Genomic DNA, 27,884 nt, shown 5'->3' with positions numbered 1-27,884 from the left:
CAAAGCCTATATTGCGTTTCATATAAGGCTTCAGAAAATAGATAAGCGAAACACACTAAAAGTCCACTCCATCGTGACTATTGAGCAAACATATTACTCTATCCTGGACACGTTGAAAATAGGGATAAAAGTCAACAAATAAAGTAGTTTCAGTAAAGACTGCAGTAATACGTTTGTAGCACAGCAAATTGGTCGATCCCATAGGCCAAAAATAAAAAAACAAATTGAAAAGTTTGTCACCAAATGTGTCATTACTATTTCTTATAAAAACAAGGTTTTAAAATTTATAGTTGTCTTTGTTTTATTCCAACTATACTCTTCAGGAATAGCTTCAAAAGTGAGAGCATGTTGACAGTTGGTTTTTGCAGAGTGAAAAAGTGGAAAATTAAGCGCAACTTTAAATTAATTAAAACCATATAAAAAAATGTTTTTTTGAAATAAATCAAAATGAATATTGAATTGAAAGGTATTAACTTAATTTTAAGATAATTACAATGTGTTTAGCTTCTTGTGTATTTTTTATAAAATTAATATTTGCCCAGTGTCATTTTTAGTGTTGGTTCGACCATATATTTCAATTTCAACTAGAGTTTTAGTTGTGTTTCCCCCTGATGTCTCCAATGGGATATTTTCTGGTTTATTAGTTAATATTCCAAGATTCTAAAATTGAAAATTTCAGCTGCATCCTTTTGCATCTCTTTGATTTATGTCCCATACACCAAAAGCGACATCTTTGTTTTCGATGTCCAACTTTTAATTTTTGTTAGGTGTTTTGTTAGTTTATGTTCGCGTTGCTTTGTTATTGTTATGCATGTAAAGAATTGTGTTTGTTTTTTTCTTTTCCACGGACTTTTAATATTTTTACTTTATGAATTTGGTCCTTATTATAAATTGTTTTTGCAGTAGTCACATCTTATAATTGCAAACTTTCGCGCTCACATATTTTTGATATTTGGTGCTTAAAATGCTGAAAAAGCTCGAAAAGTGAAGGATGTCGTGAAAAACTATATTAAAAATCAGGGCTACACATTTGAAGAAAGTAATTTAGAAACACGCTCAAATTATAATTGCAAAAGTTCAAAATACATATTCTGATTGGCTTGCCTAAAAGGAGTCGATTTTATTAAACTCACATGAGCGGGCGGACCACACCCAGATTTAGTTTGCAATTTTTTTAGTAAGAATTCTTATTGATTTTTAATTTTTTATCAATTTTAAAAAGTTTATAGTTTCACTTATATGGGGAGTGGGTGTGGCAGTTGTACAATTACGCCCATTTGTGTAAAAAAATGAGTCATCAAACACTCCCATTTTATCATTAAACAGTTCTGACATATTTATAAAGCCGTGACCGAAATTATAAGTTGATACCTACACTGGAAGTATTTTTGGCCGCCGACTCCATACAGCACCGACCACTGTGCACAGGCTAGTTTTATAAAAGAAAGTCGACCACAAAATCCTTTTGATGCAACAGTTGGTGCAACGTTAGAATTCCTCTGATAAATTTAAAAACATCTGATTGAAAAAGGTATCACTATCTTCGGGCAGCTCTTATGTCATGGCCTATGTGATATAATGGTACACGTCTTAGATTAATCCGTTTTTTATTTATTTTAAATATAAATTGCAGTATTGTGAACTGTTACATACTACACATATTTTATTGAAAAGTTCTCGGAGTATTGTAACGTTTTTTTAAATGTGGCAACGCTTCACTGAATATTTACAAATAAAATAAACTTCCAAAATCCCCTTTCTTGTCAAAAAATTATAAATGAAACTACCTTGTATTTTTTTATATCATGTTTATAGCTATGTTCAATAACTAAAAGTTGTTACTAGTTAGTAACAATTGTTACTGGAAAAGCGTTCATTAACTCAAAAAACATGCAAGTAGAGAAAAATTCAAGAGCGTATAAATTTTAGAGAGTGCTCTCTCGTTGCAAACTATTACAAGTTCTATTTTGAACTCGTAATAGTTAGCAGCTTATACTTATTTCATATGTTTTGTGTTATTGTTTATTTATTTTCAATTTTATTTTTGTGATGAAAAAATATAAAAAAAAAGAATTTTCAATAAAATTGAAGAAAATGTGAGTATTTATACATTTTAAAAGGAATAAAATATGAAAATTGTGTGTATAAAACAATTGTTACTGGAAAAGCGTTCATTTACTTTTTACTATTTTTGAGATTTTAAGAGAGTAATTTTGTAAATTTTGATTTTATTCTCTCGTTGCAAGTATTTACTGGGAAAGTAAATGAACAGACCTTATATGTATTGGTTTTCAAACCACTTTCCCCACACTCCTCAAACACACAGAGTTGTAAAAAAGCGACCTTAAAAATTATAACAAAATTTTATTACAAATAAATTTAAAAATTCAAACAATTCTCAAATTATTTGGATTATATTTGATCTGGAGAAGTTTTATAAATAGATTTTTCCGCTTTTTATTACATAATTTCTGCAAAAATTAAGTTTATTTGAATATTTTTATTAATGTCCAATTCGAAATTTTACAAATGCGTTTATTTTAGTTTTTACATACATACATACAGTGGTGGTCAAAACATATGCAACCAGCAACAGAATATTACAAAAGTGATTTAAACTACTTTAAGATGTAAACAAAAATATTCATTTGCTTATAATATTTTTTAATTAATGCTTTAAAAATAAGAATATGAAATTTAATTCAGAATTTTTTGCATTAAAAAGAAAAAAAATTTAAAAAACTACGTATGGGTTGATATTTCATTGGCCAAAACATATGCAACTAATTGCTTTTAAAACATTTCTGTCTATAAAACTTAATATTTCGTGGCAAATCCTATATTTCCAATGACGGCCTTACATCGGCAGGGCTGTGAAGCTATCAAATTGGCAATAAAATTTGCAGGAATAGCGTTCCAAGCATCTACCAATCCTTGAAACATAATATCTGAATTAGTGCAATTTTCGGTGTCGATTCTTTGATTAACGATTGCCCAAATGTTCTCAATGGGATTTAGATCTGGTAATTGTGGTGGCCATTCCATTACTGAAACTCTTTCTTGTGCTAACAACGATTTAACAACATGTGAAGAGTGCTTGGGGTCGTTATAGTGCTGAATAACTCATCCAAGAGGCTTATTATCCTCAGAATTTGGAAGCATTACTCTTTCCAAGATGTCTATATAGATAAATCCATCCATTATTTCATTAATTTAGAGCGATTGGCCAACTCCAGCATCAGAAAAACTGCCCCCATACCATTACGTTGCATCCTCCATGTTTCAGTGTCCTTTTGCATTATGTGCTTGAAGCCGCGTGTTAAGTGGTCGTCTTACGTAACACATGAAATCACTTCCGATGATATTAAATTCGGATTCGTCGCTAAATAGGACAGTAGTCCATTTGTTTTCTGGCCAATTTAAATACTCCATAGCAAACTTCAAACGTTTCTTTTAATATAAGCGGTTTTTGCGCGTAGGGAAATCGTCGGTGAAGCTTGCAGGATGCAACGTAATGGTATGGGGGTTGTTTTTCTGCTGCTGGAGTTGGCCCATCGCTCTAAATTAATGAAATAATGGATGGATTTATCTATAGAGACATCTTGGAAAGAGTAATGTTTCCAAATTCTGAGGATAATAAGCCTCTTCGATGAGTTATTCAGCACGATAACGACCCCAAGCACTCTTCACATGTTGTTAAATCGTGGTTAGCACAAGAAACAGTTTCGGTAATGGAATGGCCACCACAATTACCAGATCTAAATCCCATTGAGAACATTTGCGCAATCGTTAATCAAAGAATCGACACCGAAAATTGCACTAATTCAATATTATTAATAATATTATGTTTCAAGGATTGGTTATGCTTGGAACGCTATTCCTGCAAATTTTATTGCCAATTTGATAGCTTCACAGCCTTGCCGATGTAAGGCCGTCATTGAAAATATAGGATTTGCCACGAAATATTAAGTTTTATAGACAGAAATGTTTTAAAAGCAATTAGTTGCATATGTTTTGGCCAATGAAATATCAACCCATACGTAGTTTTTTAAATTTTTTTTCTTTTCAATGCAAAAAATTCTGAATTAAATTTCATATTCTTATTTTTAAAGCATAAATTAAAAAATATTATAAGCAAATGAATATTTTTGTTTACATCTTAAAGTAGTTTAAACCACTTTTGTAAAATTCTGTTGCTGGTTGCATATGTTTTGGCCACCACTGTATGTCAACCCCCAAAAAATTAATGTCAAAAAAAATTAAAAAAAAATATTTTTTTCGTAAAATGTATTTTTCTTAATACATTTTAGACAGGTTTTTATACTTTAAGTTAAAATTTTTGTCAAGATTTCTACATATAGAATATTATGAAAATTAGTTCTTAATCGCAAAATATTCTGATTAAAAAAATTGTTTATCCAGTTCATGCCATCTTTTGTTATTTTTCTATTTTACACAATTATTTTTACTGAATGTAAATCTCTTAATTGTTTTAAAGTGTACTTTATTTTGTCTAACCTCTACATGAAATATCTGTTCAAATAGTTACATAGTTTTTCAAATATTACACTTTCTCTATGGTTTTGCTGAACATTTTTCATTTTAATTATCTTATTTGCATTACTGGCTACAGCAAGAAACTATTTTATTATTTTTATAAAATAAATTATTAATAAAATTTTTGATAAATAAAATTAATTTATTTGGAATTTAAATATCATTATCTCAAGTAAAGACAGTTCTATGCATCCTGTGACATGCAATATTTGTAGTTTTTATAAAATCTAAACAAATAACATTTTTAACTATTATTTAATTTTGATTGAAAACTAAGTTTACTTAGTGCATAGAATGTGCAGTGTTAAATTTTTATTTAGAACTTTGGGAATACAACATTTTAGTGAGGACAAAGCTAAAAGAGTCAAATTCAGACAAGTATTCCAAAACATCCACCAGAATTATTATACTCAAAATAAGAATATGTTTACGTACACCAGTTTCAGGATAACAAAAATAAAAATTCACATTCTAAGCTGTATTATCCAAAATTTAGAAGATAAACTCCAAAAATATGGTTTACATATGTATTTTTTAGAGTATAAAGGTCAAAGACTAATGGTGGTGTCTCAGACCTTATATTGGACGATCTCGTTAGGATCGTATGTTAAAATATTGAAAAATCTGTCTATAACAAAATCTTTTGAAAAAAGTAACCAAAATGAAAAATAAATACACATCTACACATCCGAAAAAAATAACCAATTTTGGTTATAAATAACCAAACGGCAACACTGCTTGTATGTGAGAATAGAGAGAAGTTGTTGTTGTAGAAAAAATGAGAGGCTTCCCTTCTTGTTATTCTTTGTAAAAAACAATCAAAGAATTCAAAATTATTTCAATAAATTTTATTTATTGGAAAATAAATAAAACTAATTTAATTTATTTGTCGGAAAGTTGACATAAAATCAATGTTTTTAAACTTGGTACAAATATCGTTTCGTTTTATAAAATATAAAATTTTTATTTTTTCGTTCCAAACGGAAACGCAAACGAAATTTAGTTTGAAGATACAAAATGTATTCTCTCTCACTATTATAACCGAAATATTTTATTGATACAAAAAAATCTTTCCTTTACTAAAAAACAAAGAGTTTTTAGTTAATTCAATTAAACTAAACGATTAAACGAGTTTGGTCTAAATACAAACAACTTAACCTTTCTTTCGAATTTTCAAAACCAGTTTCTTAATACTTTACTCTAAGATTTTCAAGGATACGTGACACTTGACACACCGTAAATAATAACTATAAAAATAATAATAATAATACCAACGCCTTCCTCCCCCTCCCCCTTTCTAACACTCTGTGATAAAATTATAGTGCGTAAGCAGTTTGCTAAGGTGAATAATAAAAATCGGCTGAAGTTGTTTTTTTATAAGTACATATACATATATTCACATTTAAACACAATCTTGTGATTTGGTGAATTGTTAGGGGTTGAAAAAAACTTTTATTTGGGTCTTAAAATTACATTAAGTTTATCAATCAAAAAAAGTATAATTATAATCAACAAGTCAAAGCCTTATCAGATTTATATGCAAGTAAAATTTTGCGTTTACGAGTACGAGTACTAGAACAAGTACAAGTAGAACAAGCTCTTATCTGACAATTGGTTTTGTGTTTTTTGTTTATATCATAAATTTTGTTATATTTTCGGCTTTTTATTTCACACAGCAAAATAAAATAACAACAAAATGCAAATCGATCAAACGTCAATAAACTAATTAGACATAATCGTTATAATCAATTTTATAAATACGAATTGAAGGTATGTTTAATTTTTGGCGTCATATAAAATTATTCGATTGATCGTGTAGAAAACTAATGTTGTTTAATACTTGTGTCTCGTATCTTTAAAATAAAAGTATGAGTATTTTTGCATTTGATATTTAGTCAGGTTTTCAATATTTGTTTGAAAAACGTTTGGACATTTGATAATTTTTTAGGTAAATTGATGATCATATTGTTGAGTTTTGTTGTGTTATTTTTATATAAATAAATATGTTTGTAGGTACATACATACATACATACATATATACATTTTAATTTTAGTAGAAACTGAAAAATAATAATAATAAAATAAATATTAGTTCTCCAATACTTGTATATTCGAAAATCAAATAGCGAATAAATTTGTAGATAAATAATTAAGTTGAATATATGTATGTAGATTATAATATAAAATCATTCTACTGACAGTAGTGGCATTATCAATGTGAGAAATTGTTATAAATGATGTTCACATTACTTTTCTGTACGGCTTGAAAACCAGTTTAATTATTTTCCTTGAAAATTATACCTGATATTTGATCTTAATTTGGTATACTATTTATTTTTTTATCTTTTTAAAAATCATACACAATATGCATAAACTTCTGAATATTTATTTCACTTAAATTGCCAATACTCTCTAAGCAAAATCTAAAAGTATTCTTCATTCTAATGTAGAGCAACAATTCTTAACGTGTTCTCAATACCAACGTGCTTAGCACAATGGTAAACATTTAAGGAAAATCTCAATAATTTGAGTTTTGTATTTTGAATGTGAGAGAGTTTTATACAGATATAAATTGGCTTAGATTTTCATAAGAATCATGAATATACAGTGGTCGGCATAAGTCTACGTACGACCACAATTTTTGCCACTTTATGAGAGAAAACCCGGTAAATAAAAAAATAATGCAGTTTTGTTTGAAATCTATTTTTATTGCTATGCACCAAAAAAAACTGTTGTTGCAATGTAGACTTGCAAAATTATTCATAAAAAACAATAAAAAAACATTGACAAAAGTCTACCACAGCATGTCCTTTTTTTTTTTTTTGACTACTAACAGATAAGCAATGCAATTTATTAAGTCTACAGATCAAGAAATATTCAGTTACTTTGAAAACACTGGTACAGTTAAAAACAAGCCGCGAAGTGGTCGCCCAAAGAAACTACATCGTAGTGATGTAATCTTCATTTTAAAAGAAGTCAAGAAAAACCCAAAAGTAAATACCACAAAATTGGCCGAAGAACTCGCAACAAGATCAGAAGATATTGGTCATCCACGAACAATTCAAAGAACCTTAAATAATAATGGTAATTAGAGCAGAAATCCTCGTAAATTAGCGAACGGATCGCAAACTTCGTTTGGAATTCGCCTAAAAGCACTTTGAAAAGGACATGAAATTCTTTCTGGAAGCGAGTTTTGTTCACTGATGAGAGAGATAAAGTATGGTGCAAAACAAATACAGCAATGGATCCGAAAAACTTACTTGCTACAGTTAAGCATGGTGGTGGCAGTGTGATGGTTTGGGGTACGTACTATCGCTGCTTCTGGAGTGGGAAAGTTAGTGATTATTGAGGATAATATGGATCGTTATCAGTACAAATCCATTTTGGAACAAAATTTGAGAGCACCAGTTGATATTTTAACTCTTAGTTAAAGTTGGATATTTCAGCAAGATAACGATCCGAAACATACGTCTCAAACTGTCAAAGACAATTGTACACATCATCTCAATGCCAGGACTTAAATGTTATTAAGCGCGTGTGGGAAATTCTGCAACGGAAGATCCGAAAATATCTTATTATTTGTGAACCAATGTTAAAGGAGAAGCTTCCAGAAGAATGGCAAAATATAACGTCCGCAGAACTGGAAAATTTAGTTACTTCAATGCCCAGATGCTTGTATATGCCCGTGGTGGCCCAACGAAATATCGAATTTAATGAAAATTTGTATTCGCTGAAAAATGTTTATTTGGTGTATAGATCGTATGTAGACTTTTGTCAACATATTTTTTTAATTTTTTGTGAATAAAAGTTAAATTAATTATAAATTTAGCGATAATGGTCGTACGTAGACTTTTATCGGTCATTGTAAGTATTTACTCTGTGCGATCTTGGACAAATATTTATTGGATCGTTTCAGTTTATTCATCAGAGCGATAGGGAAATTCAATAATTTTAGTTAAATCCAAGATTTATTTAAACAGCTTTAGTTATATTCCAATTTCATATTATCAAATCAATCAATCAAACGCAAAAACTTACAAGTTTTAGTAATACAAAAACCATCTAATTTGCATATAAACAAAATAAATCAATTTTACATTGTAATAATTTCGCTAGACATATTCGAATGCAAATTATTGTCTAACGTAGAACGTTTTTTTATGGTTTTATGAGGTAATAATTTCAATAAAGGTAAGTTTCTATTCTATATGAATGTTTTTGCAATTACCTAAATATAAAATAAAATTTTGTTTGGACAAAAAGTCTCAGAATTATTACACAATTCGATACGTGGTGTAAGCGAGTAGAATAACTAAAAGCATGCTGCATTATAAATAAAATTGATAGGAAGAGAAAATGAGCTGCAATTTATGACCGCAAAATGCCAATAACAAAACAAAAATTATATTATACAATAAAATGGAAATTGAAATTATTGAAATAGAAAACAAATTGATGTAAGATTACAAAAATATACAGACTTTTATTTGCGGGAGGTTGTTTGTTTGCTTTTAAACAATAAATACAATTAATTATTGAATTTTGTAATGGAAAACTTTTTTGTTCGCTTTCATTTGTTTGTACATAAATAAAATTGAATATACCGAAATATACTCGTATGTACTCGAGTATAAAGCGAATGAAAAATTATGAATATTGTTTTGTAAAACCAGAATTGTCATTCCGATTAAATTACAATTATCACCTGTGATTGAGTAACTGTAAAATTATTTTTGAACAAAGATCAAATTGCAATAACTGAGTGTAGTTAAAATTAAAAAAAAAAAAATGTTATGAATTCGCGATATCAGTATCTAAGAAATAAAATAAAAATTAATTTTTCGACTAATACTGCAGTAAAAACTTGAAAATGCCATCCATTACTACATATAGTGTGAATTACTTACAGGCCTACCTAAATCAGAGCGTAAGGCGGAACGTTTTTTTCCACTTAGCTTTAACGCTGAAATGTCATACCTAAATAAAAGCGTCAACGCTACGTCAAACAACAAGTTAAAAAAAAAACAAAGTTATCAAAAAAAATAAATATAACAACCCGGATTATTTAAACAATAAAGTACATTACAATATTGGTGTTTCTGATTTTTGTTTTGTGATTTGTAAACAAAAATTTTATAAAAAAAAACTAAATATTAAAGTTTAAAAAATGAGTTTCTTGCTTATTTGTTTTTCCTTTTGTATGTACAGTAGCGAGCATAAAAAATGCAACGCTATGCAATGTGTTTTCAACAGCACTGATTTTGCTCAAAAAGGTATCCAATTGTCCACATCTGCTGTTTTTATATTCTTACTGATCATTGGCAATTATTGTATGACATTTTGTCCAATATTTTTTTACGTTAGGATAATTATAAAATTTTTTAGTTTACCACTGTTTACCAAATTGTGCGAGCAAAAAAAATGCAACTCTACGGAAAATTACTTAATTTTTAAAATTTTGAAAAAAAAAATAATTATAAAAAACGAACACATGTGGACATTTATGACTATTACAATCTTCAAAAGATAATTTAATGATGCAAATATAATAAGGAAAACCCAATTCAATAAACCATATATGATTTACAAAAATAAATTAAGCGCCTATGCTTTTTGAAGCAGGTCCCTTATGCTTAAAATGGTGCTGTCGTATGATATGGAAGGTCAATTAACGTAATTTTAATTTATTCATGTCTGATAGTTTGGATCTGTTACTCAGGCCGTTTAAATTAAAATAGTAAAAAATTGCGATAGCTTAGTAATCACTAGGGTATTCGAATTATTCGATTTTTCTCTTGTTCAAAAAACGCCTATTGTTTATGTAAAATTCAACTTTAGGGCAAAAATTCTCAAATCGCATAGTGGATATCAAAATATAGTAACCCGTTTTAGATGGCCCAATATGTTCTTAATTATTTTGTAAAGGGTTCGTATGGATATTATAGCCAAAAAACGAAAATATCCCATTTTTTACATTTTTCAATACTTTTTTGGGAATTGCGGGATTCCTGATTACAAATTTAGTTTTCCCTAATTAATTTGCCACGTAAAACACATAAGGTAGAAGGAAAAAAAATACAAACATTTTCCTTAAAATCATAAAAATTTACATAAATTCAATAATTGTACGAAAAGTATCACCAAAAAAGTCTCCGTACAGTTAACTATTTTAAGGCAAGGAATCCCAATATTAAACTTAATTGCATTTAATATGTGGTAGGTCCACCTTTCTGAGCAATTGCTTCATTTTAATGGCTGTGCATGGAATGGACCAGCTTTGTTGTTGTCAAGGGAATCCAAAAATAAGCAAATTTTAATCGATAGAAAGAAAATTATTGTTAACTTGCAAAATGAAGGTACGTTATTCCACAGTTCAAAAAAACCGGAACAATGGCAAATAAACAAAGAACTGACCATCTAAGAAAAATAGACCACCACTTAGTACGATTTGTAGAAGGTAATTAACGCAGGTGTAACTGCGGGAAACTTGAAAACTAGTGATGAATTAACGGTAAACCCCCAAACTGTAAGAAACGCTCTTAAACTAAATGGATACAATGGTCGTGTAAGCCGTAAGAAGCGCCTTGTTCGAAAAGTGAACATGAAAAAGAGATTGGATTACGCTATCGAACATATTGATAAAGATTTTTTATTTTGGGATCGAGTTATTTTTAGCGATGAAATTAAATTGAATGTTTTTGGTTCTGACGGAAGAGAAATTTTATGGAGAAAGCCAAATACTGAAATGAATCCGTAGCATTTGACGCTAACCGTAAAGCATGGAGGAGGTAACGTTATTGTTTGGGGTTGCATGGCTTCATCTGGGGTGGGAAATCTTATTTTTGTTGAAAACACGATGGATAAATATGCATATCTTAATATATTAAAAGAAAACTTAAAACAAAGTTCTGAAAAATTAAGCTTGGGACATTTGTATTGCTTCCAACAAGACAACGATCCCAAACACACCTCTAGATTAGTTAAGGAATGTCTTATTTATAATCTTCCTAAGCACTTGAATCGCTCAGCTCAGTCACCTGATCTCAACCCGATTGAGCATCTATGGGATCACTTGGAAATAAAGATTCGGCACAATATAACGAGTAAAGATCAGCTAAAAGCCGTTATAATGGAAGAGTGGTATAATTGCAGCCATTAAAATGCTGCAATTGCATTTTTTTTTTAATTTTTTTATGTTGATTTCTAGTTTATAAGATTTTTTATAAAATGAATTAAAAAAATTTTTAAATATGTATTGAAAAGTGACCATAAATAGCTAGTTCATATTATGAGTATGTCTGTACGGAGACTTAATTGATTCAGTGTATATAAAAATTAATGTATGTATGTCTGTTTATTTATTTGTTTGTTATTCTGTTCCTTATAGGAGCCAAAACTACTGGACCGATCTTCTTGAAATTTTTACTGTATATTCCTCTATATGTGGAAGGAACAACTGGATACTTTTTATTTTGAAATTTTAAGTGGGCGTGGCACTTTCCATAAAAAGTAAATAGTTATTATGGAATATCTGTTGAATTTGGTGGACTATAATTGTGAAAGCCGCAAAACTTCGCGGAATTTTCTTAGGTACCATCGAGCGCTTCTTGGCTGAAAATGGACGAAATTCGAAAAAATGGGCTTGGCACCACCCATACCAAGTAAAAAGTAATTTTCGAATACCTGCAGAACTGTAATTGTGACAGACTTCAAACTTTATACGAATCAATTTCTTACCAGTTTATGAATTCTAACCAAAAATGGAATGGATCGGAACAGGGGGTTCCGATATTTTCGAATATCTGGAGAACTATAATTGTAGAAGTCTTCAAACTTTGCCCGAATAGCAGCCTTAGCATTTTACATGGTTTGCCTGAAAATGGGCGGTATTTAATTAGTGGGCGTGGCACCTACCATACAATGCAAATGGTTTGTTTCGATTATCTGAAGAACTATAATTGCAAAAGTATTTAAACTTTGTACGCATTAATTTCTTATCACTATACATAGATTGGCTGAAAATGGGCGGGATTGCATTAGAGGGCGTGGCGCATATCATACAAAGTAAATAGTTATTTCCAATATCTAGAGAACTATAATTGTGAAGGTCTTCAAACTTTATATGAATCAATTTTGTATCACTGCATGAATTATAACCAAAAAAAGGGGAGGGATCGGAACAGGGGATGAGCCACACCTCCAAGACAAAGTAAACAGGTATTTCTAAATATCTTGAGAAATATAATTACGATATTATTCAACTTTTGTCCGAATAGCACTCTTATTATTTTACATATTTTGGTTGAAAAAGGTCGAGATTGGATAAGTGGGCGTGGCACCTCCCATACAAAGTAAATAGTTAATTTGGAATATCTGGAGAACTATAGTGGTAAAAGTATTTAAACTTTGTGTGATCCAATTTCTTATATTTGTATGGAGTTTAGCTAAATGTAGTCGCAATCGGAACAGTGGGTGAGGACCCTCCTATACAAAGCACATATTAAATTTTGAATAACTGGATAACTAAAATTCCGAGAATCTTCAAACTTTGTCAATTTTGAATATCTGGATAACTAAATTTGAGAGATTCTTCAAACTTTGTCTGAAATTTGTTTTATAATTTTACGTATGTTACTTGTCTAAGAATGTACACGAATTCACTTGAAAAACACAGCACACTCAGATGATGTTTATTCGAAAAGCGTCTCTGATAAACTCACTAACGACTGCAACCTCTGCCACTATTTATAACACTGACATCTGCACTCTTGATTTCTCTCAACTGTCTAGAGGTTTCTAATACATACGCCATCTGTGGTGTACTTTCTACAATGTTCTTTAACTGAATATTCGAATTCGAATATACGATCGCAGGAAACAGCGTTGCCAACTTACGATCAATGGTCAACTGAAAGCTTTTATTTCAATGTTAATAATGCCCACAGATATGTTACAGTTTGCTATTACACCACTGTTATTTGAAAGCATTAGGCTACTTTTAAATCAGCCGTTAAAATCGTTAAATTTGAATTCAAGTACAATTTCGTAACAATATATTTATAGAAGGAGCTATCGGAACACTCATCTACAGTGATCGAAAGTCCCTTTGTCTTTAGTTATTTGTCGAATTTCAGAAACAATACAATTTTTTTGAGTAATTATTACTTATTTAAATTTAAAATTATGAAAAATTTTAAGCAATTTTATAAAATTAAATATATATGAACATTTATACGATTTATTCGATAATTGTTCGAATTATTCGTTATTTTCGTAAGAAATTATTCGATTAGTCGAACGATCATTAGTAATTACTTTAGCTACTTTTGGCCGGACAAAGGTGCATTTGGCCGCACTGTGGATCGGGATGAAATTTGCACCAAGGTTAAACCTTTTGGATAATAATTCAGAAACAATTTTTCAACAAGATCGGTTAAGAACTCTGGGAGTTAGAAAGATTTAAGAAATATCTATGTTCATTTTGCTAAGAACAATAGGTAATAAGTTACATGGATGAGAAAAATCACATGTTTGGCCAAAATCAAATTTTGACCCCCTCTAACTCCGAGAGTTCTTGACCGATCTTGTTGAAAAATTGTGTCTTAATTACTATATAATAGGTCTAACCTCGGTGGAAATTTCCGATCGGAAGACATCGATTTTAAAAATTGGTTCACTTGACATGAAATCCCCCATATAGATAAACTTTTTTGTGTGTAAATAAATAATGACCTGTTACATCCCAGGGAAAATAAAATTAGGAACAAATCAAGATCCCAGTAACAGTTTATATTTGTATAATTTTTTTCTGTTAACCCGGCAATTCCCAGTGTCACCTACAGGTGACAAAGATTAACGGTAGTTTTAAACATAGAAACAGATATCACTGATAAATATTGATATTATTTATATACAGACAAGATCCGGTTTTATACCTGATTTTATTTTGGCAACGCTAGAATTTTATTAACTAGGGGATTTCTAAAAATCTTTAAGCAGTGTTTTTGATTTTAACATACTGGTGTGTGCCTTATGATAAATAAGTTGTTATAAAAATGCCAAACTGGTAAGTATCACAATATTTTTTTTTTAATAAATACTGCTACATATTCAGGCTAACAATGTGAGCAAGTATTTTTAGAAAATTATTTTTTTTCTGCCCAGTGACACCTATAGGTGACCCCGCTATAAAATCGCAACTAGCTATATTTTTTTTTTATTTTAAACTTATTTATAGTGTAAACTAGACGTATTTTTAGTATTTTTAATAAAAACAAATTGTTTCTCCCTTTGGCGAGGGTATGGGAATTGCCGGGTTAATAGGGGACGATACATATTTACTTTAAATTCCTATAACTCTTAAACTCATAGTTTAAGTGAAATTGTATCGTATTATAGTATTTGTTGGTGCATTCGTAAATGCAATAATATTGCATCACTTCGGCAAATTAAAAGTTTAACGTTCGAAAAAGCCTGAAATTTGTCATCTGTCATTTAAATTTAAAAAAAAAATATTTCCAATGGTTTTTTTCATAAAATTTGTATTGTGCTATCTAACACATACATATCTAGTAATCACTTTAGCTAAATATGTATATGATTCTATGAAATAGGAACAGTGTCAAATTTAATATTATTTACAGTTGTCTTCCGCTGTTTGGGAATTCATTTACTTACCAAAATAAATGGATATTTGAATATGATTTCATTATTTGTAATTTTTAAAGACCACATAATGGTCTTTAAAAAATTCTTATATGTATGGGCATAAGAATTAGCGGTAACGGTAGCCAACATTGATTAAAATCTCACTCAACTTTCTTAAAAAGTAAGCTATCAAATATGTATAGGATTACGATTTACCCATCGTTCTGTAATTCGTTATAGCTTTTCCGAAGTACAAAACTGATAACGATTGCAATATGCCCTTACGATCAATAAGTTATTATACAGCATGTTGTTAATTTAGTGACATCAAAGTAATAACTAATTCATCTACATTATCGGATTAAAATGGAATTTGAGATTTCGAAATGGCACAGAAATTAAATCTTGCGTCTTGGTGTTAAAGTAATAGGTCCTTTCATAAATGGTTTTATAACTAGAACCGGTCCCTGCCCCCGAATAACCATTATTTTCTCTAAATATAAATATCCTTAGAAGTTTTAATTTTAAGCAGCTTAAACATTTTTAAGAACTTAACAATTTAATTTGTATCAAGTCGACCTACTACACCATTTCCAATTGTATTTCAGAAGTATTTCGAATTTTTCTGTTGTGGCTGACAAAATTACGTTATTTAAATCGTAATTATTCTATGCTAATTAATTTTCTGTTGCAAGTATCAAAAAATCTATCGATATAATCGAATGATTCGATTAACAACAAGTCACAATGAATCTTTTTTATCTGTGCAGAAATGATACTGGAACTTTAAGAAGAAAATTTAACAAGAAATCACCGAAATTTCCCATCAATTTCTAAAAAAAAATTTCCGGAATTCTCAGAAAATTTTTCCCGATTAGTCCCGGTCCACATTGTGAAACATTTGCTGCAAAACATTTGAGTTTGTTAATGAAAGGGGGAAAGAGGAATGAAAAAGGGAACTTTGTTTCATGTACATGAAGTTTTTGTTGAGTATGTCATTCACATTTATTCGTTCGTATTCGTTCTGTACAGAAATGTCAAAAACTGAAAAGCAAAAACTTCAAGCCATACTTTTTTTAAATGTTCACAAACATATTTGGTCAACTGACAAGGTCTCTTATCATTTTATATTGTCATAATGTCCTAATATTTCACATTGGTTTTTATTGCTTTTCAAGCAAAAAATGTCTTAAAATAATATTACTCTGTATGCTATGTTTATTGTGTTATGTTAACCAACCAGCAGAGACCTGCGCCGAATGCCTAAGAGTCGGTTAAGCCGAGCCGCCGAATCGTGATATATTAGGACATTATGACAATGTGACTGATAAGAGACCTTGTGAATTGACCAATTGTATTTTAACTGACATTTTACGTATTTTCAGTGAGATATTTTAATGTCATTATACGTTACTTAGGGAAACGATTAAAATATCGCGAAATATAATTTAAAAGAGGATTTGTGCAAATGAAGGGCTAATTACAAAGATCCCAGCAAAATCAAACTTCCGTCGGATATCAGAAAGTCTATAAAATTAACAGCAACTAGAAATTATAAATTCCCAACTAAATCTAATATTTAAAAAAATATCTTAAGGATTTACAAATTACCTGGACTGAATTGCCAACATTGGCATTTTGTTGTTATATCATTTGAGCTAGCCGCTATAAAAAGTGGCAGTTCAAAGAATTTATCACATTCTGGATCAACGTAAACACTGCTGCGGCGACTGCTAAATTGTTCGAATTCTTTAATGGCCAATATTTTGCCAACCATTTTTTAACGCTCACAACACTCACTCACGCAAACACAAATAAATCACAATGTATTCTTGTTTTTTGTTATAAATAATTTATAATATTTTGTTTATTTAAACACAGCCTTTAAAATGAGATTTTTTATACTTTAAACGAAGAAGCGATTAAACGCGAAAATTAAACAACAACAACAAAAAAAACTAAAATAACACAGACAAATTGAGAGAATTTGTTGAAAACAAATTTGCTTAATAGAAATTTTATTAATTTTTTGTAAAAATTTATGTTTTATTTATTTTTTCTATTTGTTAAGGTTATTTAAGGTGAGCGAAATCTCCTTTGACTTGTTTTGCTTTTATTAAATTAAATTTATTATTTACAATACATAATAATTTTATAACTCCTTTAGTAGTTGGTAGAAGTTTAGTTTTTAAACAATTTAAATTTGCACATTTTAGCTGTTTGTTTGTGTGTAAAAGAAAATCTTTTTTAAAAAATAAGTATAAGAATTTTCTTTAGTTTTTCAGTTGAATGTTGAATTTTGTTTGATATGTTGTTGACTTCACTTGGTAGTTTTCTTTTTGTGTGCCTTTCTTTTATACGACTGCTGTAATTTTCTTCGGTTTGTTGTTTTGTTTTTTAATTAAATTAATTAATTTTATTTACATATATTTTCTATATAGAAATTATTTTCTTTTTCACTTAGAGGGACCTTGTTTTCAACTTGATCGGTAAACGAACACAAATAAATGACTGATGATAAAAGTGACCGGCATTTGTTGAAAATTCAATGAAAAATAGAAAGCTTTTCATTTACGCTCTCTCTTTGCATCAAACCAGAACAAGAGCGAGTTATGTATTTAAATTGCAGAGAGTTAGTACTCGCACAAAGCACATCAACAATACACAATACAATATAATGAAAATTGGTAGTGTAGAATTTAGTGCTTTTGAAATAGGCGTTTTTTTTTCAAAAGGCAAACACTATCATTAGATAGGATGTCAGAGTTAAAATAACAGCACAAATAAAATTTACTTACATTTAAATTAAAAATTCTAGCCAAGTTCATATTGAAACTTACTATTTCTTAAAATCATTAGAGATTAATAAAATCATATTGGAACTTTTTTTTATAAGAATTTTAAACTTTAAAATTTTCGAATTTGATGAAAATATGAACAGCATAACCCTGATATGATATTATTTCAAGGTTAAATTTTCTAAGGGCCTGATTCAGAAACACGGACAGCAAATTTAATTTAATACAATTTGTACGAAAATCACTAAGTTTTCAAATAATTGTTGAGTTTCTTTCATATATAAATGTGAATATTGTTTTCCGGTCATGTTTTCATTTAAAAAATTGGCATCATTGATGAAAATGTTCAATAGAGCATATTGGAGAGTCACACGTGATTTTTTAAAAAAAGAATTTTTAATCAACAAAACAAAATAAATAAATAAATAAAAAATACAAAAAAAAAACACAATGTTAGAGATAATGAATGAAAGAAATGTTTATTTCACAAAAGATAATATTTATTTCACACGATATACACTTTACACCTCATACATCTCATTATAGCTCAGGCTGAACGACTTATGTATAAGACAATGACAGCTGATCGTTTTACAGATCGCGTTTATTAATATGTATGTATTTTTTTTGTAGTTTATTTCATGAGGCCGGTTCTGCAGAGTAATATAATATAACATAACAGAACAATATAATTTGTTTATAGTTTATTGGGTTAATTAAGACAAGAGAAACAACTCAAAAACACCAAAAAAAAAATTGGTAAAAATACAAAATAAAACAAGTGAAAAGTATAGTCGGTCAAGCGCGATCACTGAGTATCAGTGTTGCCAATTTAGTCCTTTTCTGGCTAAATTTAGCCATTTTTAGCCTTTTTTATTTTCATTTAGCCATAAAAATTATGGCTAAATTAAAACTTATATACATATTGACCAAAATTAACTAAAAATGTTTAACCAGTAAACAATTTAAGCACATACAAATTGTTGGAACCCATAGAACGGAGGAGAGAGGATAAAATTACTCTCTTTTCACATTACATTATCATGAATTAGGTTTTTGACAACAAACTTAGGTTTGTGGCTCTCAGTTACGTATCTAGTTGTATTCCATATATTCTTCAAACTTGCTCTAGTTCTCAAATTATATCTTTAAATTATAGCTCGAATATTTTATTATTTGCATCAAGGACGTATTCAAAATACATGTTTCATTCTTTCGTGGGACGCACAGTTGCTCAGAATTGTTTTTCATCGGCTAGGTTGAATAATGAACTGATTTCATCTAGTTTCAATAGGCTTCGTCGTTGGGACAAGAAACATAATATGCCAAATTTTATCCAAATATGTTGGAAAATGTGACCAGTTCTTTGTGCACATGTTATACATGGACAGTCAGTCAGTCAGTCAGCCAGACGGACGGACATCGTTTAATCGACTCAGAAAGTGATTCCAAGTCGATTGATTTACTTTAAGCGCGGTGTTGGACTTTTATTTTTGGAATTTATTGCACTAACGCAATATACAGTTTGTCAAAAAATTCTTTGCACATAGAGAAAAAATAACAAAATTTCAAAGAAAACATTGATTACTAATATAAATAATCAACTTCTTTATCATTTTCAACACACTTTTTATAAACATATGTTTATTAATATAATAGATAACAAAAAAAATCAATTTCAATAAAACCATTCATATTTATAATAAAAAGGACAAAAAAATCAATTTTTATACTGTCAAATAAATGTTTGCACATTCGATAAAATATTAAGTTTGTGATACATTTCCAGGGTTTTAGCTGCTAATATAGTGTGTGTCCAACTTGAGCATCAATTACGGCTGCCCATTGAGTTAATTAGCTTAGGGATATCATATTCCAAGGGTATTTTGTCCCACTCTTCTTTAATTTATTCGTTTTGATTCTTTGGCGATATTTTTCCCACTTTTTTCTTTAAATGTACCCACAAATTTTCGATATGGTTAATATCAGGACTTCGGGCAGGGGTATCAATAACTTTTGTGCAGTTATATAGTAACCACGACCAAATAAATAAGAGTTATGTTTGGGATAATTGGCTTGGTAATATTTGTATTAAAACTTGTTTGAATTTACCGAATTTCAGAATGATAGCGGTTAAATCGGTTTTTAAAACATCAAGATAAACTTATTTCGTCAATATTTTATCCAAAATCCTGATTACCCCTACTTCCTTACTGGATATACAACCCCATACCATAACTGAAAGCTTTCCAAACTTAAATGTAGGAATTAAATTTTTGTTTTCTAGAGCTGTCAGAGGTTTTCGCCAAACTTTTTGGATTCCATCATGACAGTACAACATTATTTTTGTCTCATCAGAAAAAATTTAGTCGTCCCAGCATTCTGGGGGGAGTGAAATGTGCTCTATAGAAAATCTTAATCGTTTCTCAATATTTTTGATTTAGAGCAGGGGTTTTTTCCTAGCCATTCCTGAGGAATATTTGTGTTTTAGTAGCTCATTTCGGAGTGTTTCATGTGATACTCTTAGCCCATAATCATTTTCCACTTGCAGATTTTCCTTTATAATAATTAAAATACAAAAAGTATAATCTTTTTCGAAATGTGATTTCCTGCCATTATTTTTATTTAAATATAAAGTCACTTGTAGAACTTCAAACAAATATTTTTTATCTATCACAAAATTCGAGTATATTTAACCAATTTTTTGTTTTCTTCACTCAGTATGCAAAGATTTTTTTGACACCATTCGTATTGAAAAAACATATATTTTTGTTGTTGGTGTTGTAACGCGTTTGTCAATTTTAAATGTGTTGGTGGAGTCAGATAGTCGTAAGTGGTCCAATAACGGAATGTGTGAAAAAAACAAAAATGTAATGAATTTATTCTTGGAATTATTAAATGAAAATAAAATTTTAAAAATTTGTTTACTGTGCAAAGATATTTTTGACAAAATGTATGTACCTACACCACCATAGTGGGGATTATGGTGGTGTAGGGTTTAAAAAATACGACCTGATACTATAAATAAAATGATGGCAATTTGCCAAGAATGGAAAATCAAGTTTATTTCGCAGCTCAAGAAAAAATCTTTAAAATTGCAAATAATAATTAAACCCTTAATATCTTAATGCGTCTTATAATGGTAATTTTGAAAACAAAAACCCAAAAAAGAATGCTGACATTCGAAATTAAGAAAAAAACATGATAAAAGGTGATATTTTTAATATTTGTTTGCCAAAAAATTATGCTATTTAGTATATTTTACAATTTTCTTTAAAATTTGATTGTTAAAAATAAACATGTATATTTTTTTTTATTCGACATTTAAAAATTGTTTATATGTATTTATCATTAGGGCTTTAATTTGTTTAAATGATTCAAACAATCTTGTTGTTGTTCTTTTTTGTTATTTGCTCAATTTAAGTATAAAATTTACAACAAAAAAAAATAAGAATTGTTTTCTTTTCTTTTTTCAAAAAAATTTGTATTTTTTTTTAAATTCGCCAGAAACTCAACGAAAATAAAATAATCAACAAAAAAAAATGTAAACAAAATTTAGTATGACGATATTTTGTTTTCGCCATAAAAATCAATTTGGGAAATTTTGTCCGTTGGCCAACAAGTGTTCATTCTTGTTATACATACATACGTAAAAACGTATCTAAATTTATTGTTTTGCATCTGACGATAATTTTCTTCTCATACACACACTTACATTTTAGTTATAAACGATGACAGTTTTTTTTTGTTTTGTTTTTGTGAAATTTCATGTTATTTATAGAAATTTAGAGGTAAAATACTTTGTTCTTTCTTGTGTGACTTTTTATGAAAACATAACGTTTTATAGAAATGCAAAAAATTTATTTGGAAAATGCAAGCATTGAAAATGTGGGTATGAAGATTCACATTCATGTTTCTAACCCCCATATGCATAAAAAAATTTAAATTTATCAAAGGTTTATAAATCAAATTTTGTATGGAAATTTTGATTTATAAACCTTTGATAAATTTAAAAATTGTTTATGCATATGGAGGTAAATGAATTAAAATTAGTTAGAAATGTATGCAGAAGATTTTGTTGAATCATTGGAATCATTTCTTAGAAATTTGTTTAATTATTGAATTGTCAGTATCTATTGTTTATTTGACATAGAAGAATTGTTTATAAATTCAAATAACTCTAAACTAAGTAATTGCTTCCTAACTTCAGCCTAACAAAGAATCATATTTATTTTTAATTCAACTTTGAAATTTTTTAATACCCCTCAACATGGTGACATCGAGCCCTTAAGCCTAGTACTCTGTTCATATTTGCGAAAAATTATGGTTTTTTCATGCGAACAATTTTATATGCTGTTTGACAGTTAGTTAGCTGTTAGTTTTAATTTCGTGCGAAAGAAGTGCTGCATATGTTATTTCGTGTGGGAAAATAAGGTTGCCAGATGTATTTGCGAAATTATTTCGCATATATTTCATTCCAAATATTTTATATGTAGTTTAGTTTATATAGCTTTAACGCCAAATTATCGTAAGCGACAAAACACAAATTTTACAGGAGAAGGTTTTTTTTGATTATTTTGAAATTTATACATAGAATTAAAAATGTTATGATGCGATATAATTTAATTTTGTTCAAGCTATTTGTCTATTTTTCAAAAACACTTATAACTTTTGACAATTAATAATTCATGGAATACTTTATGGAAAAATATGACAAAAAATGTTTTTTATTGAATTTTTGCATAGATAAAAATGTTTCGAATTGTAATTAAATTTTTATTTATAAATAGTTTTTAATGAAATTTCACAGTTATGTAGATTTTTGTATTTAAAATGGAAAAATAAAAACGAATTTTGAAATTTATTATCAGCAATCCCGCAATTCCCAAAAAAGTGTCGTAAAATTCCCAAAATGGTAATTTTTAGTTTTTGTTGCCTATAATATCCATACATATTGAGCCACCTATAATCGGTTATTATATTTTGATATCGGATATGCGATTTGAGAATTTTTGCCCTAAAGTTTTATTTTACATAAAAAATGTGTGTTTTTTGAAAGGACCTGGTCCCCTCGGTAACAACAATTTTGAAATTAGTTTTCCTTTCAAATATTTATGAGAACTTAGCTTTCAGAAAGTAGAAATTCCTTATACATCCTCTTAGAAATTTTTTGCGATAACTCAAAAAGAAAAAAGTTCTTTTTTCCCAAAAAATTAGCGAAAAATCGCCTTTTTTAAATTCAAATGCATATAACTTTGGACTTAGTCATTATTTTTAAACAATTATTTTTCCATTTGACACATAGTCCAATAAAGGAAAACTGGAGAAAATCGGGAAATACTTGGATACGCTGTGATAAAAAAACTGGAGTAGGGTGGTCCACGAGGTCCACGTTCAAAACTTAAACTCGACAACACTTCTTCTTTGGGCGTGTGAAATTTCATTCAAACCAATCTAACCATTTAGAAGTTACAGATTTATTTCCATCTTTTTTTTATACCACTGTGTGTCGCTTACGATAAAATTAGTTTACTGTAAAATATAAATAACAATTTTGATATTCTGAGAACGCTAAAACATCAGTCGGTCCATAAAATTTTAAAATGTCGCTTACGATAATTTCGCGCTAAGGGCTCGATATATTAAATGGTATCAAACCATTGAAAGAATTGTCTTGCTTTAAATATGATTTTCGAATCCCTCAGAATCTTATGGATCCATATGGGCATTTCCATGTAAATCGTACTATGATTTTTACGTCTATAGAGTGGAATACATTATGCAAAAATTAACTAACTGAAAAATAATTTGGTCTTTATGTTCCATACATAAACATTGTTGTTTGTTGAAAACAAGATTCCGAATTCCCCAAATAATTTACGAACATTTAAAATATATCTAAGTATATATCGAAAACGGTGGCATAATTTGACAACAATTGAAATTGTGGTTAGATCTTACTTCCATTTATTTACACATCTGTCCATATCAATCTACTTTTCACAAATAAAATAATAATAATAAACAATAACATATTTATTTAAATGCATTCCCGTTGAAAACGTCTTAATTAATCATTATAACTTGGAATTTCCATTAATATATACAGATATAGATAATCCCGATTAATTATAAGAACATTCAGCCTTATCATGTAAGGCGCAGTCGTTTTACGACAACGACAGTTTCGTATTAGATTAAAGAAATTATTCAACCTGTTTCATTAATCTAGTACGAAACTGTCGTTGTCGTAAAACGCCTACGCCTTACAAGATAAGGCTGAATAGCATTATCTTCAAATTTGTTTCCCTGAAAAATCACTCAGACGTGATTTACAACTTTACTAGTTGAACAAAATAATAACAATATCTGTTATCATTTAATCAACTATTAATAAATTAATAGTTTTATGTTTAAAGCAGAAATTACATTTTTTAACAAAAAAATATAGTAGATGTACTATATTTCATTGAGAAGTCAATAAGAAGTCAATACCTAATAAAATAAAAAGATGTCTAATGGAACGCATTTAAGGTGTCTTTAAAATACGAGTATTTCTTATTACAAATTAAAATAAATTTATTTTTAAAGTCACGATATTCAATTTTTATTTAATTTTGTAAAATTTTCGTTTTTAATTAACACAATTGATTTAAAAAAGTTTTTGTTAAAAGTCATTCTCTTCCTCAACTAGATATAAGTGAGAGACATTATTTAAACCAGTTAATATGTGTAAGCGTTTTTATGTGAAATAAAAATATATTTAGTAAATATTTAATGAATTAACATCATCATATTATATAGCTAAAAAAAAAGTACAACGTGACTGTTAACAAGTAAGAGAGCTATATTCGGCTGTGCCGAATCTTATATACCCTTCACCAAATTATACTTAAAAATATTTTTTTTTTTAAATATTTTTATTTAAACAAAATCAAAATTTTTTTTTAATGTTTTAAAATTTGTTTTTTCCAAATTGTTTTTTAATTTTTTTTAAAAAAAGTTTTTTCAAATTTTTTTTTTTTTAAATTTCTTTAATTAATTTTTTTGGAAAAAGAATTTATGACAAAAATAAAATTTTGATGAAAAAAAAATTCGGGTTAAATTTTTTTTAAAAAAAGATTTTTCAAAATTTTTTTTTTTAAATTTCTTTAATTAATTTTTTTGGAAAAAGAATTTATGACAAAAATAAAATTTTAATGAAAAAAAATCGGGTTAAAAAATATTTTTTTTCGATTTTGACCCATTGTATGTCCAACTTACTATGGTCTTATATACGTCGTTGCAAAGGTCTTTGAAATATCTATCATTAGATATCCATATTGTCTATATAAATGACTTAGTAATCCAGATATAGGTCAAAAATAGGTAAAAAATCGAGGTTGTCCTAGTTTTTTCCTTATATCTCAGCCATTTGTGGACCGATTTTTTCGATTTTAAATAGCGACCGAGCCGGAAGAATTTCGGAGATATTGATGTATGAATCGTGTATGTAAGTTATTTGGGGGCTTCGGAAAGTTGATTTCAACACACAGACGGACATGGCTATATCGATTCCGCTATCTATAACGATCCAGAATATATATACTTTATGGGGTCGCAAATGAAAAATGTGGAAATTACAAACGGAATGACAAACTTATATATACCCTTGCCACTCATGGTGAATGGTATAACAAGTGTGAATAGCAGAGAATTTCAATATAGAGTACTTTGTGTTTAATTTTCGTTTATAGTAATTCATTCGTTATTTAAAAATTGTATTTTTAGACCATCCCCTCCAAATAATACTCTTGATAACCAAATACACGTGTTAGTTTAGTAAACGCTTAAAATATTCATTCTAGATCTCCCGATATATTATTTACTCTTATAAAATGTTCGATATAGCTTTGTATGCCCGACTGTCCGTCAGTGTAAAACACTTCCATGTCTAAAATACAAAACTTAAATTAATGGAATTCAACAAAAATATTTATCATTGTCCTAGAATGTTTGCTATTGAATATAGTCAAAATGGGTTCAGTACAAAAAAAGTTGTCATCCAAAATGTAAGACCACCTAGTTAAAAATGTTTGTTGATTTAATGTGTGCATGCTTAATGTAAATGTATAATTAAAAGCATAATGTTTTAAATTTTTAACTCAATCTTGAGAACAAACCCAAAGAAGTACCAAATAAAAGTATGTACCTAAATATTCAGTTTGTTGCGATGTTATATTTATTTTTTCATTCTATATCGCAACTCTCTGGCTGATTGTCATTTGTCATCGAAATGAAGATTACTAATTATCAATTGGTTTATAATTGATTTAATAAATTAATGCTTTAAATAACTTAATATCCACAGAATACATAGAAATCCATGAGCAAACATTCATAGAAGTAGAATGAAACTGTTATCATATGCTTAATCGTGATAACATTGAGTACATAGATGAATTAGCAGCGATTAGAGAAGGGCGTCAAAGTGATCAAGGAGGATTGGCGATCCATGAAACGAATATCTCAGTTTATTACATGGTTTTGTTCACGCTAATTATGTTTGATTTGTAGTTGTTATTTTGCTGACAAGATTTAAACATTTTATTTGCCTTTTTAGTAAGTTTTATTTATTTTTTTAATTTAGATTGCGTCAACTGCACCCTCAGCATCATCAATGTCTTCGTCAACATCATGTTGAAAAAAGGTTATCATGACGTATACACTTTTTCTGTTTTGCTGTTGGTGGTATTTTTTAACAACATTTTTTGAAATACATATGTATATTCTCTGATTCGTTCAGTTGACTGACCACTGACCACTTATAAAAAAATAGTGACTGTTTGAAAGTTTCATGAGAATTTTGTTCAATAACAATGTGCACAGTGCACAGTGAACGTGTGCCAAGAATTGTTAAAAGATATGTACTATAGGGTATTCATTCGAGTAATAATCGTTCGATTAATCGAATAATTTCTTACGAATAATTATTCGAACCATTTAAAAATGGCCCTTTTTGGAATAACGAATAAAGCGAATAAATGTACATATATATTTAAATTTATTAAATTGCTTTACATTTTTAAGTTATAATGACAAAAATGACAAAAATTGTATTGTTTCTGAAATTCGACAAATAAGTAAAGATAAAGGAAGGCTTTCGATGACTGTAGATGAGTGGTTTGATACCTAATTCTATAAATATATAAATATTACTGCAAAAAGTTACAATTCTAAAAACAAGACTTTCAAAATGTTTAATTAGGACTTGTACCAATGAAATTAAAAGGTACGGAATAAAATATTTGTTATTTAGTAAAAAATACTGAATGATTTTAGAATTGATTTCGAAACAGAAATTTTAGTGTTTAAACATGACAGGGTGGTCGTGGTGTGAACATATGCTGGCGAAATATTAGCAGAATCGCAATTAATAATCAAAATATGTATTAACTTAGATTAAAGTGGTGTTGAAAGTGATGGCGAATTTGACTTTGAAACGGTCGTAGAAAGTGATATTGAGGATGACATTTATAATGATTACGTTGAAATAGACGAAGGCCATGATCTTAAAATATATGTATATAAGTGATGTTATTAACCGTGTACGTAAGTGTTGCAAAATATTTAATAAATCTAATGATAAACACAAAATATTGCAAATTTACGTTTGAATGGAGTTCGTCTTAACATGATTTTAAACATCTTTGTCTAACTTGGTAATAAACTTGATTAAGATAAGATTCGGTAACGTTGATAGAGCTTGAGGGTATAATACAATTTGTTATAAATAAATGTTATAAATAAAATAAAAAAAATTTACTAAGAATTACATAGTTACTCACATTAAAACCGGAATTAATATATATTGTACTTGAATTCAGAACAATGTCCAACTAG

The 27,884-nt window shown here is 28.8% G+C and overlaps 1 protein-coding gene across 9 annotated transcripts in view; it reads right to left on the bottom strand.

Moving 5' to 3' along the window:
- The window catches only part of sky (GTPase-activating protein skywalker), a 115,370-nt gene that overhangs the window by 36,916 nt on the left and 50,570 nt on the right, over nucleotides 1–27,884 (bottom strand). The window contains exon 1 of one of the 9 annotated variants that reach the window (XM_065499570.1): nucleotides 16,816–17,245. The exons of 4 other annotated variants lie outside the window; for them this stretch is intronic. In XM_065499570.1, the coding sequence (XP_065355642.1) occupies nucleotides 16,816–16,981 (166 nt within the window). In that variant the 5' untranslated portion in view covers nucleotides 16,982–17,245. Of the gene's footprint in view, nucleotides 1–16,815; nucleotides 17,246–27,884 lie in introns of those variants that run through there. 4 more of the 9 variants (XM_065499575.1, XM_065499568.1, XM_065499569.1 and 1 more) reach the window with 4 other exon arrangements.

The sequence above is a fragment of the Calliphora vicina genome, chromosome 2 (genome assembly GCF_958450345.1).
Source record: "Calliphora vicina chromosome 2, idCalVici1.1, whole genome shotgun sequence".
In the NCBI taxonomy this organism is placed as follows: domain Eukaryota; kingdom Metazoa; phylum Arthropoda; class Insecta; order Diptera; family Calliphoridae; genus Calliphora; species Calliphora vicina.
This window is presented reverse-complemented; position numbering and strand designations above follow the sequence as displayed.